The sequence below is a fragment of the Chamaea fasciata genome, unplaced genomic scaffold (assembly GCF_029207755.1).
Source record: "Chamaea fasciata isolate MVZ Bird 193981 ecotype frontalis unplaced genomic scaffold, bChaFas1.0.hap1 SCAF_15, whole genome shotgun sequence".
NCBI classification, from domain to species: Eukaryota; Metazoa; Chordata; class Aves; order Passeriformes; family Sylviidae; genus Chamaea; species Chamaea fasciata.
This window is the reverse complement of record NW_027094100.1, coordinates 4,968,635-4,991,369: the sequence shown is the minus strand read 5'-3', so window position 1 is coordinate 4,991,369 and position 22,735 is coordinate 4,968,635. Positions and strand designations below refer to the sequence as shown.

The window sequence follows — 22,735 nt, the reverse complement described above, 5'->3', positions numbered from 1 at the left end:
TGTATCTATTGACTGCTCATTTACAGCTTATTTAATTATTTACATAATTTTAGGACACATTAACCTAAACCATAAGTAGAATTAGCTTTTTGCCTTACCATAAAGTACAAATTAGAAGTTAAAAATGTTTAAGAAACCTGATAATATTTACACACGTTCAGCTTAAGTTATGGTTGCTCACATTGTATGTTCTATGTACACATAGCAAAATGTTTTGATCACTACTGATATAGTATTGTACCCTGGCCATCCCACCCTAGATTATTTTCTAGAAATAGTTACTATTTTTGCCTTTTATTTTCTTGGCTCCCTAAGGAATTTGTTGGTTTTGAAAACTTACTAGTGGACAATGCTGTTATAAAAAGAGAGAGAAGAAATAGGCAAGCAATGTGAGGACTAGTCTAATTCCAGATGCAAGGAGGTACAGTACTATCATCATGTCAAACAGTGCAATACTCCATACGAATCATAAGCATTGATCTGCTGATATAGAAATGCCCAGTTACCCTGTAGAGTAAGTTGTTTGGTTTTTTTTCTAAATACATTAATCTTTTTTTTTTTTTTCTCAAAAATATATTCATACACTGGTTGATGGTAGAAACAAAACTATTATTAGCTTATTCCTTTAACACACCAACATGTGAATGTGTGTGCATATATATATATATATACTCAGCATGTGTATATATACACACATATGTCCATACAGACATTTGGGGGTATGTCCATATGTACATACAGTTGGAAAATGTTTCACATCTGTTCACCTATGTTTAGCACTGTGTTACAGGATTGGAACACTCTCTAATAATTATAGTGAAAATTAATTGAGGGTTAATTTGAATGCATGTTTTTCTGAAATAAATAGGATATTTTCCCCAGGTGTAAAACCTCCACTCATTTTCTCTACGCATTGTGCTTTTGTGCCTTACAGATTTTATGTCTTTTTTTATTAGAATGTAAAGAACTCTCTGAAGAACTCTGCCACATGCTGTTATCTAGGATTCTGTTTTCCTCCCCTGGGAATGAGAAAAGAAATGGTCACAATGTCATTGCTTGAGTCTTTCTTCCCAGTCATTGAACTGCGATAGGATAGAAACATAACATTCCTTATGCAAACACAGAAACATGTTGCATGAATTTTCAGTTCTGAAAATGTGTATCATACTTACTAGCAGTCATGTACAGTATATATTTACAGATTGATCTCAAAGATTTCATTAAAACTGTGCCATGTTATAATTCCCCCATGAATTTCACAAAGATGAAAAACACCTTAATTGCTGGCTATTATGTCTAATAGAACAATAAAATGTGCAACTATAATTATATTACAAGTTTTATCTAAATTATTAACTTTGCTATTTCGTTTATTGAAACCAACAATTAACACGGTTAAAAAGAGCTAGAATATTCATTTTCGGTCAATTCTAAAGTAAAGTAAATTTATTCTAGTTTACCTGGAGGGTAGCACACATAGCAAACCCCGTTATCTCACCTATGTTGCCATCATTTCCCACTTTCACTCAAGTATCTCAGGAGTAAGTGCTTACCTTGGGCTCGAGTTATGCTTTTCCCTTGATAGTGCCTCACCAGCCTTTCTCACCCCCATCTTTTTATATCACAGTGTTAAGCCTTAGTACAAAATGGTAGAATCTTTCTCTTTCACTAATTTTATACATCACATTAATAGCCAGAAGAACATAGTAAAAGCAAAAGTGCTCCTTCCCCATAGATAATTTATCTTTCCTAGTGACACCTGAGCAGAAACCAAACATTTTCTTTCACTCCCTGAATTGCAACATCAGAGAGTATTATGGCTTGTACTGTAGCTTCAGAAAAGTGAATGTGCAGTTCCAGGATTCGATCTCTGTGGTTTTTGTAATAGCGAAGCAGCTACCAATGCAGAGAGTCAACATATTCCCTGTAAGGTTTTATATTTGATGTGTATCAACCACAGACTCCCTGTAGTCACACTCTGCTTCTGTGAAACAATAAAAGGAGCTGTCAGCTATCTCTGAAATGAAAGAAAAGCTTGTACAGAAGAATACTATAAGACTGCTTTCATTTGGGATAATTAATATAATTTTAAAGAACAGATTTTGAAGAGAAATGCTGAATTTTGATATGTTCCATTTCTTAAAATTGGGAAAAAAAATCCAACATAACTGATACCTATCAGCTTAAATCCGAAGTGCATCTACAAAGGTTATTGCGTTATGCATGAAATGCAGTCACAAATTAAGTATTTGAACAAAGAGCAAAATTTTGACTTGGAAAGTTAATCACAAGAGGAAAACCTGTCTCTACGTATTGCAGAGTCTGAGCCTGGAGGCAGTGTGTGAATGTACACAACTTCCTGGCAGGTAGGGTGTATTGCAAATCCCATTCCAGGCTCCCAAACGATCCTCTCTTATTTGAACCAGAAATAAGCATATGAAGTGCTTAAAAAAAAGTCAGAATATTTACCTATTAGCTCCCAGAACTATTCTCCTCCTATTAGTGTCATTCACGGTCAAATGGGAGGGGGGGAGGGGGGGGAACCCAAAAATAAACCCACAGAAACTTGTAGGAAAATTCCTCTTTTAAAGTAAGAACAAAAAATTATTTTATGAAAAATATTCCAAAGAATTTTTTTTTAGTGCCCTGAAAAAGACTTATACTCTCTAGTTTCTTTCAAAATTTTGTACACGGATGAGAGGTAGTATGGATGCAACAGATGTGGCTTTTGCTTCTTGAAACATTGTGTCAAACAATATTGGGATCTGATCTAGTAAAAGCCATCAAAAATTTTTAGTTTTTATACAATCCTTATGACTGCTGTTCTCATTACAGAAAAAAGTTCCACAGTGGAATAGATGACAATTTTTTTTCTATTTTTTTTTTTCTATTCTCTTTTGCCTGTAAAAATAAAGGTCAATGGAATGAAAAATACTCAACCTTTTAATCCAAGAAGTTTCCCAAAGAAAACCGGAAATTTTCTAGTTTTTCAATGGAAATCACCCAAAAGCAGGAAACATTCAAGAGTGTACTTAAACTCTTAAAGTGATGGCTATGAATTTCTTTCCTTTAGAACAGTGCATTAAGGAAAAAAAAAGTGAAATGGTATTGCCATGGTAATCCAGACTGAGAAAACACCCTGTCAGTACCTCTTGTATGGAAATACACATGCTCAGATCTCAACTGCTGAAAGAGGTACAGAACCTTTAACCAACAGCAGGAAGCATAATGCTGGAAGGATGAAAACTTGGAAGAAATCACACAACTCCACATGACTATTTCAGACTAAGGTGTGTACAATGACAACATTCACCTGCACTGTGTATCTACATATAGATATGTACACACACACACACACACACTTTCATGTATATGTAGCCTCCTGTCTCCTTGCCCCTGCACTTTGTAATTGCTCTCTCACTCTCCCAGCCCTAGAGAAAGGCAGGGCACCACTGGTTTCTTTCAGCCATCTACAGAATTACTATTTGGGCAATCAATTTTGGCACTTTGGACAGATTCCCTTTCCCCAGCACAACCCAGCAGCATCTACCCATTCAGTGCTGATGCATTTTTATACTGTCCCTACATTCCTCTATTGATCCCAAACACAGTCACTGTGACTGTGAGCATATGTTCTCCTCTTTAAAATACAAACAAACTAGTGCTTCTTGCTTCAGCTTCTGTGCAAACACCCCAACCCCAATATTATCAGTCAAAGGTTCAGTTCTTTCAATAAATAAAAGGAAATACCTGAATATGGTTGGGAAACCTCTGACCATCATCATCTTGGAAAGATGATAGGCACTACTTGTTTTCAAGTTTACACATTTAAAAAGTAAAGTATATGTGTTCCACAAGCGTGATAACTTAGTACACTCTCTTAAGTGTATATGCATGCCTTGGATATGCACTTTCCCTAGAATGGCATGTACTGCTGTTGAAATCAAAACTTATTTCTCAAATGCTGCTCTGTAATTTGTACCACTAAACTCAAATGGCCATTAAAAAAAAAAAAAAAAGAAAAAAAAAAAAAGAGACAGAAGTGATTTTCAAAACCCAATTTGCCTTTACACTCAAAATGCACTTATATTTTGATAAGGGGATATGTCCATACTGCAACTTAACATATATACGGTTTAGCAGATACAACCAAAACATAAAAACAGACCATAGAGTGGGCCAGCAACTAAGGTGTTTTAAAAGAAATTTTTGTCCTGAATAGAATTTTTCCAAGTCCCACTTTTGGCTGTACAACCGATTTGAAGAGAAATCCAGTTCTTGCTTCCTGCGTGGCTTTGTTTCTTAGTTCACATAGTAAAGCCAATAGACGATGTTGAAGAAGGAAAAAACCACGGGGAAGAATATGCGGGACCATCGATCTATGGCATTGACATCAGTCAAGTCAGGGATGGTGATTTTCAGCTGGGAAGCACGTCTCCTTAGCCTGCTCTTCTTCTGTGCCACGTGTCGCTCCAGGGCGTTGCGGCCGAAGCTGTGTCGAGGCAATCCAGCTTTCCGGTACTGGATGCTGGAAGTGTCATAGGCCAGCATTGTGCTCCTAGGGTCCCCAAGCCCCATCACAGCCTCCGAGGCAGCCATCTCGTTCTTGATTTCAAGCGTGCTCAACAAAATATTTTCATGTGGATCCATCTGTAAGAAAGTAAAGAAAGCAGATTTAGCGGGAGAGAAAGGAAGCCTGGTCAGCTGCAAACTGAAGCCATGCTGATAAGGGCCATATCTAACGTTACTAATTTATTGGATGTCAGCCTAAAAGACTCTAAGCATAGCTGTGATTATGTTTATAATCATTTATTTGTGAGCTCGGGGAGAACTAGGGCCAGTGTAGTATAATGCAATAAATGGTGTTTCCCTAGACCCGATGTTCAGCAAGCACAAGCAATACCTGGGAACAGAGAACACGCTCAGCTCCTGAAAGTGGGATTCTGCCACTGAGTAGGATATCTGGGGAAAATATTGAACTTTTCAGGGGTTTTGGAAGGAAATTGAATGGGAATCGATCTGCTTTGTTTTGTTTTTTTCTTCTTTCAAATGAAAGCTTTGGCTCTGACATAAACATTCATTATTCATGAGGTCTCTCTGCCTCAACGAATGAGACACAGAGCACTGCACAAGAGAATGCACATTTTAGGTCCCCATATTCCAAACAGGAGTGCTGGTTACATGGGAAAGGCAATTGTCTAACCACATAGTCTAACTATAGCTATGTGGAAACTCCACGCCCCAGTAGCAATAAATTTCATAAATACAGTGCATGCTGTAATAGCATGCTGCTGAAATAGCAGAGAACTGCAATTTCAAGCAAGGAAAAAGATATGCAGAATGTAATCACATCAAATGTACATTGAACAGTTGTTTCAATGGGTAGATTTAGCTACTATGCATTCTTTAAAGGCGATTCAGTGGAAAAAAAAATAATAAAGCAACATTGTAGAGAAACCCCTTAGACAATCAAGAGGATTTCAAAGATAAGGAACTAAATTCTACTCTTAGGCAATCTGGAGAAGATCTGGAGTGTGGTGGGAGATTTTAAAAACTATCCATTTATAGAAAACCAATAAAAGTTATTTAGGAAGTTCGAATTCTTCTCAGCCTTCCCTCTAAGCATGTATTTTGAATTGTGTGATAACAGATTATAATTAACTAAAAGTACTTAAAAACAATAATAACTAATGAGAGGCTAATTATATTAAATTGGTGATGGTAGTGCAGATGTACTCTGGGCCAAATAAGAGAAAAAAACTGTCCCAGAGCTCCTTTAAGAATAACTCAGCCACGTTATTAATTTATCATATACAGAACATATTCTATGATTATTATTCAAGGTGCAAAAACTGTGACTTGTGTGGATTTCTAAACAATAACGGGGTATTAGTCTATTCTGTAATATTTAGAAACTGTCAGCAGCAGGCACCTCCCTGCACTGCCCAGTGCAGGCTGGTTTTTTTGCCATTATTAAAGCCCCTATGTGATATTTACCATGGCAAGATGAGAGAACTGGGTTTAAAACCAGTTCCTTTTTAGTAGCACCCCCTGCACAGTGTTATGAACTGAGAAGTCAGACACTCACAAAGGTACTTTGGACCTACTGAAACACTGTTATTTGAGTGATTACATCTGTTCAAGTGATGCACAAAAACTAGAGTTGCTCAGATGACACATTTCCCTCTCTCTCAGTTTTTCCCACTGGTCTGTGTGAGTTTGCACCCCTCTGGTTTCATTATATTTTAGCTATAAATCAAATGTCATGACTCAATATGAATCAGAGAAAATCTTTCATTTTTGTTTGGTTTTCATCAAAGCCACATGAAATTTTTGAAATTCCTAGTGTGTTAGGGAAATCAATCTTTACATGATAAGCACTGTAAAAATGGGAAAGTTGAGCTGGAACTTAAGAAAAATTTCTTTAAGAACTCTGTAGCATGGTGAGGGAACGCTGCTTCTATCCAGGAAGGCCATCAAATCAGTTCTCATCTGCATTGGACAAAACTAAGGTAAAAGTAGTATTCCAACAAAAGCATATATCTGCAAAAGCTTTCAAATACATCCATGAAACTTCTCAAGATGGATTTCAAACATTATTTTCTAATGAGCGTATTTATTTGTAAAATTATTTTGTGATTTTTGGGCTAAAATGAAAAGGGACTCATTTTTGTTATTAAATCTCAGACCAATCAATCCCTGACCAATCTCAGGGTCCTAAAATTAAAACAATTAATTACAGGCGCCTGGCATTCATTGATCCCAAAACACCTAAAATCATAAGAGGTACGTTTCCTACGTGAGGGGTGCAAAGTCATTTGGAAACTCCATTTTCTATATTTTCATATAACCTCAAGAAAAGAAGTTTTACTTCCAGTGACATCAGAGGAAGTTTGATACAACATCCACTAATGTAATGGGTTTACCCCTTAGCCCAGAGCCTGGGTTATTTTCACCTCAATGTTGTGCATTCTAGGATACTATTTTTGGAAAGATTTTAGTGCCAAAAATTTTTTTTTTCACATCTTAAATCTTCTTAGGATGAATCTACTTTAAGCACTTTATCCTTTTGATCTGCAATGATATTAGAAATTTGAGTGCTCTTTACATATTTGCATACATTCTATGCAAGACACATGCAAGAAAGGCTATTTTAGTCTGCTAGAGTTAGACACAGACATGTTTCAGCAACATGATATCACTCCAGTCAACTTTTTTTCTTAACGCAGCAAAGTGCTGCAGATGTCTGATAATCTTGGAAGCAGTTAGTAAGATTAGTGATGCTGGGCAGAAAAAACATTAAGCAATATTCTAAACTATCTTCTAGGGAAAAATGTCTTCTTCTGTACAGATCACACTCATAGAGTTGAAGCACAGCATTTCTCAATATTCCAAGACTTTTTCAGAAGAAATAATGCAAAATACAGTGAATAATAGTGATGGGCGAATCTTCTTCAAGTGTTACAATACCCAGGTAAACACCACAAAGTTCAGCTGCTTCTTGAAAACTAAAAAAATTTTACCCTCCTGTATCTGGAATAATGAATTGACCATAAGAACAAATGAATTTTTTTGTGATATTTTGAATTTCCAACCCAAAGGAATGGGAAGGGAAGGGAAGGGAAGGGAAGGGAAGGGAAGGGAAGGGAAGGGAAGGGAAGGGAAGGGAAGGGAAGGGAAGGGAAGGGAAGGGAAGGGAAGGGAAGGGAAGGGAAGGGAAGGGAAGGGAAGGGAAGGGAAGGGAAGGGAAGGGAAGGGAAGGGAAGGGAAGGGAAGGGAAGGGAAGGGAAGGGAAGGGAAGGGAAGGGAAGGGAAGGGAAGGGAAGGGAAGGGAAGGGAAGGGAAGGGATGAAGAGAGGGAGGGAGGGAGGGAGGGAGGGAGGGAGGGAGGGAGGGAGGGAGGGAGGGAGGGAGGGAAGGAAGGAAGGAAGGAAGGAAGGAAGGAAGGAAGGAAGGAAGGAAGGAAGGAAGGAAGGAAGGAAGGAAGGAAGGAAGGAAGGAAGGAAGGAAGGAAGGAAGGAAGGAAGGAAGGAAGGAAGGAAGGAAGGAAGGAAGGAAGGAAGGAAGGAAGGAAGGAAGGAAGGAAGGAAGGAAGGAAGGAAGGAAGGAAGGAAGGAATCTAACTCTTCAACCTTTGTCAAAAGGTTCCCTGTCAGATTAGAGAGAGCTGGGAATGTTTTTTCCACCAAGGAGATTCGCCCAACGCTAAAACATGCTTTTGTAACAAAGTGACTCCTGAGATAGAATGACAGTGAACTACATTTATTGTAAACAGCACCACCCATTCAAAAGGATCCCAAAGCGCTTTACAAGCATTAGAAAGAAGAACCACTTCACTTCCCAGTGAAGCACAATCACCTCTGAGGTGAAATGTGGTGACTGACAGTGCAGAACAACACACTTTATTTTAGTCGAGGAAATGGAGAATGTTGTAGCCAATTGAAACTATGGGGTGGGTGAGTGGTGGTGGGGAATGTTGGGTAAGCAGAACAGTTACATAAATTGAGATTTGGCCAGGTGCTTGGGGTTGAGATGACCACGCTATAAAAAAGTGCCATGGGATCTTTAATGACCATAACTGGTCAAGACCTGAATTTTACGTCTCTGAGGATAAAAACATTAGAAAACAATGAAAGATACCTTTGTTGAATACATTTCTGGACAATGATATGTGCCAATTATTCTTCTGTCCTGTAAGTTAATAAAATCAAGACCAGTTTCCTTAGAGATAAGGCAGCTATTATCTTTCATTTAAAATTAAAGCACTGTAGGATAATAGTAGGACAAGTAATTAAAATATATAGGGACCTCTAAGCCAACAATTAGCATAGGTACATTCTGGCTTCAGAGGTACTATTACTGCCTTGCTCTGCTCCTCAAGGTAACATAATGTTGTGATGTAAATGTATTTTTTCCAACTGGTCATTTGACCAAGGAAGATATGATGATATGAAAACAATTATTAAAATTATTTTGGGGGGAAAGTAAGTGTAAAAGTGGTTTCAAAAGGAGGTGGAGGAAGGTTAAAAAGATCTCTTGGTGCTGAAGGATTGTTCAACCATAGAACTGGACTCTTTATGGTGAACAGGAGAGCTCAAACTTAATGGAGAAATTCCCAGGACAAGAAAGGAAGGGAGGATGAAGATGAAGAAAAAGCAGCAGCAAGTACTATGGAAATAAAAGGTGAGGCAGAAGTGGAGGAGAAATGATCAGAGCTCAGCAACCACGCAAGACACTGGGGTTTTTATAAATCAATCTTAAATGTGAATGACAAAATATATGATGAAAATGATTCATTATAGGTCCAGGTCAAATGGAAGAAAATCTGACTCTGGAGCCTTGAAAGCAGCCATGACTTTTTTGATGGTCTCAAACAAAGGGTATACAGAGGAAAGCACAGAATTGTTACCATTATATATTCTTCCTGACACCTAGAAACTCCAAAATGATGGCTTTCTTGAGGAATTCCTCTTACAATAATACATTAGCAACTGTAAAATACAAGGAAATTACAACTCCCACACACATTCACAAGGAATCCTCCAAGGATGACCAGACCTCTGAAATGATTAATTTTCAGTAAATCAGTTCCTTGGTGATTATGCTCTGCTGTTCTGCCAAACACAGCTTTATAATACAAGGGAAATTTATGCTGATGAATCGAAAAGATAAAACTTTGACACCTCTCCTTTCTCATAGAGTGTTCATTTTCACCTGCACCCTTCAACCACAGGCAAGGTCTGATGGCTCCTTTTATGGTAGAGTGGCTCAGATACTGTGTATAAAATAGACAGTAGGGACGGAATTCCTGATAGAAAAAACCTTTGAAACAAAACTTTTTTTAAGTAGAGCTCAATTTACTGCGAGTATTGCAGTTACTGTTTATGAAACCAGGCTAGTATGCATTGTTATACGCCTGAGATTTGGGTCAGGCTGTCAAGAGTGCAGTTAGAGGACAGTAAAATTATAATCTCAGGTTGCTTCACTCGGTTTCAGGTCAGAAAATTCAGAGAAACTCTGCAAATTACAGAAGGATTTTCTTCAGGTTCTTGACTTTCTAAAGACTAAAAATCTAAGCACACCCTGCCCCCCACAAGAAACATGTAAGAGTTTAAAAAAAAGGGTGAAGAAAAAATTACGAGATCTGAACACGGAGCTTTAACATTGCTCTAAATACTTGTAAATCAATTTCTAGACATCCATTTTTACCTTCTGATAAATGTGACTTGTTGACGCATCAATAACTTAGTTGCAGGTATTATAGGATTCTGGAGAAATGGTTGAAGACATGTCTTCCTGTTGGTACACATTACTTAAATATGGGATTCTTTATATAAGGCACTGAAGAATGAGTGCCCAGATAAAATGTGAGAGGGTAAAGAATATTTGGTTTGATGGCATTTTAATAAAACCCATGAAATATGGACATGTTCAAACCGCTGCACAGAATCCAATAAGCTTGAAGTTTATATTGATGTCTTCTCAAATACAATTTTCAGCAACAATTTTTTTTAGTACTGCGACATTTAGGAGGAAGCAAAGGCAGGTGACAGAAGACTTCTGGGGTAGCAATTAGCAACAGCTTAAATCCTACTGTTTCACAAGAACCAAGGTGTTAGGCAATCCAGATTCTTAGTAATACTGCTCTGATGAAGTTGCTATTTCTTTTTTAAAATATCATCCCATTTGCAAGTAATACAAGTAATTTTCTTGAAGATAACATAAATGAAGAATTCATCAGCAAGAACCTGCATTTAAGAGCTGCTGACTTCCATCTGTGATGAATAAAATCAAATTTTCATCAAGTCTTCATGACAATTTTAAGTCTCCCATTATGGTGTCTTACAAAATACAAATTAGTAGATATACCTAGCACCAAAAATCTACTACAGAAACAGAGAAAAATTGGTTATATAAGAAAGTGTCATGAAAGATGAAAAAATGCATCGAACACACGATTATCACCACAACTGGCAAAATTTTTAGGGTATGATTTGGATCTAGCTATGATTTTGAAATATGAACTAGATTGTAAAAATAAGGTTGTTAAGTTGCTCCTCTAGAACAGCTTCTGTAAAATATACTAAAGATGTTATTTTTCTTGTTTGAAGCCAAAAATATAACGTACAAAGAAGTGTATAGCACATCCTTGTCATGGGAGTGGGTGGACTGAATGGCAGTCTACCAGTTCCATCCATCTGACCATGATATACTTACTTGTCAACACATTTAGGCTTGTGGTTTTGGGGAAGACATAATTCTTGGGCCCAGCACAAAGACAAACATGTTCAGAGGCAGCAAGAGGTCCAAGGATAAAACTCTGGAGAGAAACTGCGACTAATTCAACAACAACAACAAAACTAAAAGAAAATTCCTGAGATTTTTTTCTATGGAAAAATCACTGAGAAGATTTTCTACAAAGAAAAGAAAGATGAATTTCTAATATTTTATAACAAATGTCCAAATTAAAAAAATCCAGAAAACTATTTCATATGATCATGTTCAGTGCTGATTTATAAGCCTGAAACAGAGACAACTCACAGCTATAGATGCTGCAGGGCTCAGAGGACTAGTCCAGACAATATTAAAATGAACATTCTTCTGCTTTAAAATTATGAAAAGAAGAAAAAAGCTGACTAAATTAAAATGTTCCTGCACTTGTACACTGATAGTCTGGTTTTTCTGGGAGAGTCTAACACTTTGTCACTCATTTTGAAATGAAGAAACTTTCTCGCCAAGACACGGTTAGTCATTTAAAATCTGTTTCTGAGTAAATTTCTCTATATACAAAATATATACCAATATTATGTATACTTAAAAATATTCTATTATACTTTAATTGCTTTTATGTATGCATTAATTCTAGGGAAAATAAAAACTGGATTATAGCTTTCTTCATGACATGGTGGCTTTTTGTGTCTGTACATTTCAATCAAATTTGAGTTCAGTTCGTCAAACATATTATATTTTGAATATTGTAAAATACATGGATAGAAAGTGGCCAAAAAACCCTATTACATGAAAAAAATCATAATGATTTAGGCTCTGTGACTTTTACTGTTGCATCCTTCAGGCCACAAATGTTGAGTTTCTGACAACCACATTACCAGAGTGCGGAGCTTGTTTTGAGAACACAAGCAAGGACAGGTATTTAGAGCTTTCTGCACACAGCTGCAAGATGCACTAAGTTCAGGGAGAAGTCTCAACAATTTTTTGCATGGGGAATAAAACTGTATTCAAGTCTCTAACCCTTCTTAAAAGAGGAATAGAGACATGAGAATAAAAAAAAGACATAGAATTCCATGTTCCAGTACAACCTTTTATCATTACGGAAGTAGTCTTAAAACTAGTTTCTAAGGAGTAAAAAAGATATATTCACATACAGACATATATTTTCTCTGTATTCACATATTTGAGTTTAGGCATAATCCTACTGATCTACCTACCTAGTGTTTTCCTAAGCTACACAAAACTAACTCCTGGTGTTCATCTTTCTCCATATGCAGAGTTCTGGGAAAGCAGTGGAACCCAAAAGAATTTGTGACTAAGTGAATTTACCAAGAAACATAGGTCTTCACAGGCCAGCTTGACTGTTTCACTAAATTATCACATGTGTAAGCAGTACAAACCCTAACATGCTTTAAAAAAGAAAAAAGTAAGCATTCAATCTCTGCATGTCTAAACGGATGCCTCCAAATGCATCTAAATGGATGGAGTCTTTAGAATGTGTTCTTGTATGAGTAAAGAGACTGAAAAATGGTCACTGCAACAACATTATAATAATATTTTTGCCACTTAGTGACATCCAAGTGTACATAATCCAGTGATCTCAAAATTCATGGGCACAACTAGGTTAACTTCTCTAGAACACCCTACTTACAGTTACAGCTTTTGTTTTGGATAGAAATTTTCCAGCTCCTGGCTGCTGAACTAAACCTCGATAAACTCTTTAGAGCTGACGTGTTTCAGGAAATCAATTAGCCAAATTCCCTAGCCAGACATACCTCCTGGACTGCAGCTACATACATTTCTTATACTTCTATGTACATAATTTGTGTTTTTTTGTGTCTTGTTTCTTCACAACTTGATATAATGACCTAAGCTGCACTAAGGGATTCTTTTATGAAGTAAAGATTGTTTTCACCCCTGTGCTCAGGGTCACAGGCTGCAGATGCAGTACAAAAGCTAAGGGGAGAATGTGCTTTAAACAAGTGTACAGGCACTGGTCTTACATTAATTAAATATGGCATTCAAAGGAGTGCAACTGGAGAATAAAAAAGCCTCATGCAGTTGACTTGACCTTTATTCAGATGTCATGTGGAATACCAGCACAGATCGTGGAAAATCACCTTCTGACTGCTTCTGCAAAGTGCTGTGAGCTAAAACTGGGACCTCCTCAAATTTCCCTTCTATCCAAACTCTGCTTTCATAAAACACAAAGAGGCTGGCCAAACACCCTGTGCATTGCTGACTGTTTCATATGCAAGTTGTTTCTTGAGAATGCATGAATGTAAATTTAGGAGAAAGGCTAAGCTTTTATAATCCATGCCTACTTTATTACAAGTCCTTTAATAAACTGCTGTGTAAGGAATACCTTCTGATCCTGAGTTAACAATTAGTCCTTGTGCAGCTTTACCTGTACTGCAAACAAAAGGAAAACTCTCCTTGGAGAGAAAGAAAGAGGATGAATTCTTACACTGACATCTGGACAGTGGCAGCATTAGCTCCAGCAATATAAAGCAGTAAGGATTTGAGACTGAAATTTTAAGAGCTTCCTGTTGCCTTAGAGTTTTAATATCCTGTTCAGTTTATTAACCAAGTCTGTGCATATAACCGTTTAAAAATCCTCTTTTTACCAAAAGCTTTTACATCTTCTTGTAAACATGTCATATGTGCTCACTCATGTTTTATACCAGAAATACCTCTAGTCCATAGGGTATAAAGTGCCATTTTATGTAATAGGTACTGACTGGTTTTAGGTGCCTTTGCAATAGTTTCTTCTCCCTGGAGATGCATTAAATGATTTCTTCAGATAGAAATGAACAAATATTGCTATGAACTGAGAAGGCCAGTGGCAAGCCAGCAGTAAATCAGTGGGGAAATAAAGGCATTAGCCAAGTCTAATTGTTTTGGAGCATTGCTTTAGAGCAAGGTCTATTATCTCGGGCCTACAGCCCTGCTAATGCATCTTCACACCACAGAATGAAAATTGAAGAGAGTGACCTTGTCTACTGAAAGCCATCACAAGCTGCAAAAAGCCACAGGTACAGACCAGTGCATTCACTTTGGCTCAGGCTAACACACTCCTTCATCTAATCCACCTCCCCTTTTCTAGAGACATCTATGAATATGACAGAGAAAAAAAAAATTACACAGACTCTTCCAGTTATTCCCTAGTAAAGCGGTGAAAAGAAGTTTGGGAGCTGTCATGGGAAATGTCAGCACCTGAGCTGACTGTGCCATTTGCAAGGGTGCTGCTGTAATGGTGTTACTCATGCTGTGAGGGTATTTCTGGCACAATGGACTAGAAAGTTCTCAGTCTCCCTGCTCCAAGAGCACCCCTACAGCAGACAGTGAATCTGAAAGTGGGCATCTGGGGAAGGAGGAAGCAGTGGGAGCCCCATTTCCCTGCTAGATTGCACAACTGCCAGTCCATCCTCAGCCTACCAGTTGTGTAGCTAAAATAATCAGGTGTAATCACTTGTGAAACGGGTAATTTCATGCTCTTATTTCTCTCAAAGCTCTGATAACGCAATGGAGTTCCTTTAGGGGGAAAGATCTGAGGAAAACTATTAAACTTGTCCAGCTAAACTTGGTCAGATTCCTTTCCTTGGTCAAAAAGCTGTAGGGAAAAAAAAAAAAACCACAAAAACCCAGCAGCTGAAACATCTTGAAGGGGAAGAAAGTTACCAAGTGCATCTGAGGGCAGGTTAAGCTTCTATTTGTTGTTGGTTTGCTATCTCACCTCCTTTAGCAACCCTGTGCTAATCCAGATATAACAACAGTGGGCCAGGAGGGCAATGAATTGCAAAGATATCTGTATTTGTTTAAACCTTCTTAGCTCCCTAAGCCCTTCATTAATTTTTCGAGAACACTTCTATTGTATTCAAATCTATTAATGTGTGTTTAAACTCACGGTCATATTGACATTCCATGTTCTCTGTACCCAAATTTTGGATTGAAAAATGCCATTAGTCTGACAGCTTCCCTTGTTCATGATTTGCACTATGAGCAGCAATGCACTGTCTCTTTCAGGTGTGCTGACTGAGTATCTTATGTAATACAAAGAGGTCTGAGTAAAGAATTACTCATTGTTTTAAAAATACACTCAGTATATTTTAAAAAGTGTTTGTGTTCAGAAAATAAACCTTATCCAAACATGCTAGCAATGTCACTTCACATTTATTTAAAGAAAATGACTGAATAAATCTGTATAAACAGTTTTACAAAGCATTGCATAATACGCTGACATTTTTCCCCTCTTTCCCAGAGGGGAACTGCTGTGTTACTGCTCACAATAACAGAAAATGATTGCAAAATTAAAGGTAGTTTTATTTATGTGATTTATGTTACCATGTACTTCAGGTATATTGCCTTTGCAATTGGAGCATTCTCTGTGCTTTAAGCTAAGTTGGAAACATGTAGACTTTAATGATTACTGCAACTGCATCCAATCTAAAGCCACATTTAGTGATGTATTTACATGTATTTTACATTATGCAAAACATAATGCTGCTTCTGTGAAGTGGCAACGAAATTATTTGGAAGAACATAGCTAAGAAATTCTATATAAGGAATGTTAATTTGCAATAATTAACTCTTATAAACCTAGATGATTTAACCATAAAGAAAAAAAATTAAATAACTTAGAAATAACTTAAAATAATACCTGGGTGACATACAGGTAAGAATTAGAAAGACTAGAAATGGAAGAAAGGTGCACCAAATCATTATGTGGTAATGCCTCTGTAAGGTTTGATACCTGAGTTGAAAAAAGGAAGTATCATATCCTGTTTCTAGGTAATATCCTGGTAAGGAAACTATAGGGATGTTGAAGAGAAGACTGACCAGGAGCTCCTCAAAGAGACAGATCTGTGGCTCTTCCTTTAATGAGAGTCTTCACATAGGAAATGCTCCCAACACTCACTATGACTATCACCTCTGCTGCCTGACATGTTTCAGCCTCTGATGCTGTGGAAGAGGATGGCACAGGGCTGCTTTTCCATGGGAATCACCTCTTGTCAAACATTCATTTGCCAAGAAGCACTCCTTTACAGAGGAAGAAGAGTCAGCCTTTCATTTACCATGATCTTTAAAGTGGCAGCCCTGGTTTTACCACTTTAATGGAGGTTTTCTGATCTATCCAGAATAACAAATGTAGATTTAATTGATATTGAAAAGCATTTTCACCCTACTTACACCTCAAGAGTAGTCAATTAATGTACATAGTAGTTTGGTTCAAATAAGTCGGATGAGCAACTGTAGAAAAACCAGCGATAGAATCCAATAGACATAACAGCAGCTTATGCAGCTGTTTGGCAGGAAATTTAGTAACACAGGAAAGGAAAACACATGGAAAATATAGAACTTGGCAGGTGATCAGACAGCAAATGTCTAGAAGACATATCAGACTCATCACCATAGTCAGCATCAGCAAGCCCATCTAAATCAGAGTTCCAAGATGGAAAGATCCAAGGTAAAATTATTAGAAACAACAAATTAGGAATGAATTTAAAAAGTCTTGACAGGGACATGATGAGTTAGACTAAAGGAGCAAACTGCTAAATGCAGCTTGAGAAGTTTTAAGAGTAGAATGATGATACTCACAGCCATTTTTATCTGAACTCACCGCAGAGAAAATCAAGCAAGTCCAATATGATTTAACAAGTCTGTGGCAATGCATCTGCTGGTAACTGAGTCTGAGGCTTGAGTTTTATGTTCTTTTAAATTTCTACATGATTTTATTACTCAGGTTTCAGTATCCAAGAAGCAAATCAAGATATATGCCCAATTCTTTCTCTGCCTTTCCATTATCCTAAACAGGATCAAAAATCTTTGAAAATGGAGTATATCTTATGAAATGATTCAGACTAGATATATGGAAGAATTTTTTTTAAATGAGAGCGATGAAACACTGGAAGAGGTTTCCCAGAGAGGTGGTGGATGCCCCATCCCTGGAAACAGGAATCCAAGGTCACATTGGATGGTGCCCTGAGCAACCTGATCTAGTTGAAGATGACACTGCTCATTAAAATGAGGTTGGAGTAGGTGACCTTTAAAGGTCCCTTCCGACTCAAACTACTCCATGATTTAAGAAAAACCCAAAACAACAACCCCAAACTACCATATTTTGCATATGATATAAATATGATATGAAATTTAAATAAAGATTTGGCCACAGTTTCATCTGGAACAGCCCTGGGGAAGCTCTGAAGCCAGCCTGATGGAGTTCACTCAAATGGAAAAAACAGGACACCTGAGTCCACCAAATCTCCAAGAGATTGCAATGGATTCAGCAGATACGGCAGTCATGGAAAAAAGCTTCTGTTGCACACTGTGCTGTAGGCTCTCTCATATCTTCTGAATAACACCAAGCAAAAACAGAGAGATTACCAGTGCCCATGTCCACCCTGGAATCTGTCCATGAAAGAGAATTCAACAGCATAAAGGGAGCATGAATTAACTTCTTTGATTTTGCAAACAGTTGTGGATCAGAGGACTGACCAGCACTTCTCCTCTCACCAGCTTCTGCTGATTGAAAATTGTATGAGATTATTACCAAACAAGAGTGTTTGAACTGCAAAAAAGCCAATACAGATTTTCTGGTCTATAAAGTATAAGCAAAGATGCTGTGCTACAGATAGCAGTTTCAATAATGATTTCTCCACCTGTTTTACAGGGTCAATGCTGAATGCACTAACAGAAGTTGTTTTGTGCAGAAGTTTTCACCCTCATGTTGTGAGGTTTATTCCTCATGGCATCAATCTTCTCTTGTACGGTATCTGATCCTGATAAATTCATAATATTGCAAAGAGTGATTCAAGAGGAATCTCATAATATCACAAAAGAACACTCATACCTTGTAAAATGAGACCTTCACTATTGGAGCCTAGTTAAAGATGGAGTGTTTGTATAATCCCATTTCTAAAATATGCTGGATTTTATGAAAAACTGTTTCTGAACTAATTTCAGCAGTTCAGACCCCTTTTTGATTCTTATAAATGAAACTAATTACATAATATTTGTCTCCCTTTAATAGATAAAATATTCAAGTCCATTAAATATTAATATGTTTTCTTGCTGCTGGTCAAACAACAAAAACAGCTGTCAGCTCCTTTCCTTCTCCCCAGAGCATCAGGACAAGTTATCTGATCCTCTCCTATTTGATTCCCTGTCTATTGGTTAAAGGATTGCAAACTTGGTTACCAGATCAGAGTGGATACCAGAGCAGAACTGCCACAGACTGTTAACCATGCTGGCCTAGTATATCAACTGAAGGGCTCAGTATAAAAAATACACGAATCATGTGAAGTTGTTAGTTGTGTTCCACAGTAAACCTTGTGTCAATCCTGTAAGCTGGTAAATTTCTGCAGCAGTTATTGAAATTAATTTACTCTGCTTAGTGAATTGGATTAGCATACCAGTTAGTGCTTCCAAATTCTTATTCACGATCAGCAATTTGCCACTGGACTTTGGATATTCTTTTACACAGCTGAAAGATCTATTGTATGAACAAGAGTATCGGAAACACAAGTGAAGCAGAGTGTACAAAAATATACCTTAGCTAGTGGTGGCACTCTGACGTATGGATCTTTAATTTCCATTGATGCTAGAGGAAAAACATCAGGTAAATGCAAGTCTAGTCTTACAAAATTACTTACAGGGTAGTTTATAGCATTTTTAAAGTGAAATTTAATTAAAAAAAACAAAGCCTTGAAAAATTAAATAAAAACTCACAGATTTTTTTTCATTGCTTAAAAATCACCAATAGAAATAAAAACATTTTACAGTGTCTTCATGAAGTTTACAATGCTAAAAGATGATGTGTGGTAACATAACATTGAAATTAAAGTCATCATTATGAGTATGCCTTAATTGATTAAAATATGTTTCTCTCCAATCAATAAGAAAAACAATATAAACCATTGAATGGATGAGACCTGAACCACGGCGATACAATTCTCCTTCTTAAAAAGCTATAAATTATAACCTATAAGACTATTTTGTGCTAACAACTTGTGATGGATTTTTGGAATAAAATCTTCTTCTGTCTGCAGGATCATTATGTGTGTAGGGGCTCTGAACAACAGAAATTTCACTACTAGAGCTTAAGTATGAAAAAAAAAAATCCCACAACACCCTCACCCTTCCCAAAAACCCCCCAAACCTCCAAAGATAACTCAGCCTTATTTAACTTTCCAATTTTGCATGTGTGTGAAAGTTTATACATTTCAGACTGAGAACATTTTGCATTCAGCACAGATTTGCCACTGCGTCAAATTCATCCCAAAATGGTCAAAGTGATAAATTACAAGTGCTTTATGATAAGTGCCCCATTTGGATAATGGATAAAGCTTAATGGATACTTTTCCCAGAAGTGTGTATCTTGGCAAATATCTTTTCTGCCTCAATTCTCCATCCCTAGGGCGCAACTTGTAGATTCAAAATTAAGTACACAGCACACTGATGGTTTATTTCTGAGAATTTCCTCATTCAGTCAATAGTATCCTGGCCCATTATATATTGAAAATATGCAAACTTGTCAAGCTTTAAACACTTCTGTGGCAAATATTTCTTATCCGGCTCATCTGAAAGATTTATGAAAGCAGGTTAAATTTAGGTTTTAGTTCCAATGTTCCATACAGCTCTTACTAGAATATACAGCCATCATTTTGGATTTATTCCTTTGAAAACAGATAGTACACATTCAAGTCTACATTCTGACTAAGAAAACATCTCTCAGCAAAGCTCCACTGACTGCATGCTTTAGAGACAAGTCATTCAGCTTTCCAGGCTAGAGGGCAGCATTCACTGCTGAGGTGGCTAAGAACACTGCTCTGCAGAGCTAAGACAAGGTCATCATAATTCCACTCCACTCATTGTCTACAAGAAATTATATTTTAAAGCACTGTCTGACAGAAGGGAGAGTCTGCCTTCCTGGGGAAATGCTTAAAAATTTATCCCCATTACAGTTTACCTTATTGACATCCATTCTCAACTTCTCATTGTTGGCACTGGCAGCTTTTTCTGCTGCTTTCTTTTGACGTTGAGGTCCCCTGCCAAAGAAGATGTAGTTGACCAATGCATACTCCAGCAGAGCCATGAAAACGAAGACAAAACATCCCATAAGGTACATATCAATGGCTTTCACATATGGAATTTTGGGAAGAGTCTCTCGAAGATGGGTGTTAATTGTTGTCATTGTGAGCACAGTTGTGATTCCTGGAAAAAAGAATTGACAAGTCTAGTGATTGAAATAATTTTAATTTATTTTCTAGAATAATAATTTATACTATTCAAATGCTAGAGTTGAAAAATAATTTATTTTTCCCCTGGTGGAAAAAAGATATCTCTAACCTCTGTCCAGATTCATAGAATTCTAGAAAGGTTTGACTTGGAAGGGATCTTCAAAACCATCTAGTACCATGGGCAGGGAACCTTCCACTAGACCAGGTTGATCATAACCCCATCCACCCTGGCCTTGAATGTTTCCAGGGATGGGGAAGCCCCAACTCCAGGCAACATGATCCACTGCCTCACTACACTCACAGTGAAGAATTTCTTCCTAAGATCTAATCTAAATCCACACACTGTCAGTTTAAAGGGATTCCCCTTTGTCCCAAGTCCCTCTCCAGCTCTCTTAGAGCCCTTTTAGGCTCCCAGAGGTGCTCTAAGGTCTCTCTGGAGCCCTCTCTGCTCCAGGCTGAACAATTCCAACTCCCTGTCTTCATAGAGAGGTGCTCCAGTCACACAATTATCTTTGTAACATTTCTCCAGCCTGTTAAGGTCCCTCTGGATGGCATCCCTTCCCTCCAACACATGGACAGCACCACACAGCTCAGTACCTTGCTGAGGATGCCCTCGGCCCCATTGTCCACGTTGCTGACAGAGATGTTAAGCAGCACCAATCCCTACACAGACCCCTGAGGACACTTGTCACTGGGCCCCACTTGGACATCAAACTGTCGACCACAACTATTTAAGTGCAACCATCCGGCCAATTCCTTATCCACTGAGTGGCCCATCCAACAAATCCATGACTCTTTAGTTTAGAGAGAAGGATCTTGTGTATAACAGTGTCAGATGCTTTGCACAAGTCCAGGTAGATGACATCTGTTGCTCTTCCCTCATTCCACCAGTGTCGGGACCCTGTTGTAGATGGCCACAGACTTTGCCAGGCACAACTTGCCCTTAGTGAAGCCAGGCTGGCTCTCATCAATCACATCCTTAGTTTCCATGTCCCTTGGCATAGTTTCTGGGAGGATCTGCTCTATGACCTTGACAGGCACCAATGTGAGACTGACAGTTCTGTAGTTCCCCAAGTCTTTTCTTCCCCCTCTTAAAAAGGGGGGCTTTGCTTCCACTTTTCCAGTCAGTGAAACTGCCATGGCTTCTCAAGTAAGACGTGTAGAGTTTTAGCCAACTCATTTGCCAATTCCCTCAGGACCTGAGGGTGCATCTCATCAGGTCCCATGGACTTGTGCTTGGGATCCTCAGGTTCCTCAGATGGTCTCAAACAAGATCCCTTAAGCAGATGGGTTTTCATCCTCCCAGTCCCAGCCTTTGCCTTCTGCAACTCAGGCAATGCATCTCGAGCACTTGTCCATGAGTACAAGGCATTAAAAGGCGTTCAGTACCTCAGGCTTCTCCAGATCCTGTGCATCCAGGCCTGCTGTTTCAGAGAGGACTCCCATTTTGCCTTATTGTCTTTTAGCACTGATGTACCTATATAGAAGCTTTTCTTGTTGCCCTTCACGTCCCTGGACAGATTTAGTTCTTTCTTAGGGCTTTAGCTTACCTAACCTGATCCCTGGCTGCTCAGATTATTTTTGTGCATTTCTCACAGGCTACCTGATCTTGATGCCACCCTATGAAGGTTTCCTTTTTGTCTTTGAACTTTTTCAGGAAAATCTTGTTCAGTCCTTAACTTGGACTTGGATTTTTTGCATAGTGTAAAAAAATCACACCTGCAATAAATTGAGCTCAATCAAGCAAATAGTAGTTGGATTCCATAAGTATATTTTTAAGCAGCTAAACTGCAACCTTCTGTAATGAGAATCAGTTAAAAAATTACAGGCTACAGTCACTTAATCTTGCTTTTCTCCAGCATTTTCAGGATGTCTGCAGTCTCAAATTCTTAAGGCAGAATGCTACACAGAAAGGTCTGGTAAAACTCAGATGTATTCTACAACATTAAAATGTCATATTCTCAATGGCATCTTTTATGGGGATTCACTCATTTTAGCTATACAAGAGCTGTACTGGCAGGAATCCATCTGATTTAGACAAAATTTGGCAATAGATAGAGATACTTATTTTTGTAACATGCTCCTTTTGATGAGGGGCACAGAATAAACAGACACACATGGGACTAGTGATGAGATATACAAATACTCTAGAGATTAATTAGGGAGACAGTTTTGCTTTTGGAATGTAAGGTAACTGTAAGGAAAAAAATTAATCAGACTCCTATAACCGGTAAGGTTGGAAAAGACCTTTAAGTCCTTTGAATCCA

General features: G+C 37.9%; 1 protein-coding gene across 3 annotated transcripts in view; it reads right to left on the bottom strand.

Annotated features, from left to right (window-relative positions):
* Positions 1-519: 519 nt before the first annotated feature.
* GABRB2 (gamma-aminobutyric acid type A receptor subunit beta2) overlaps positions 520-22,735 on the bottom strand; it is a 137,109-nt gene continuing 114,893 nt past the window's right edge. For 2 of the 3 annotated variants that reach the window (XM_066196849.1, XM_066196852.1), the window contains 3 exons: positions 20,198-20,442; positions 8,641-8,691; positions 520-4,650 (listed from right to left, as the gene is read on the bottom strand). In XM_066196849.1, coding sequence (XP_066052946.1) covers positions 4,303-4,650; positions 8,641-8,691; positions 20,198-20,442 — 644 coding nt within the window. In that variant the 3' untranslated portion in view covers positions 520-4,302. The remainder of the gene's footprint in view (positions 4,651-8,640; positions 8,692-20,197; positions 20,443-22,735) is intronic. The other variant, XM_066196851.1, reaches the window with a different exon arrangement.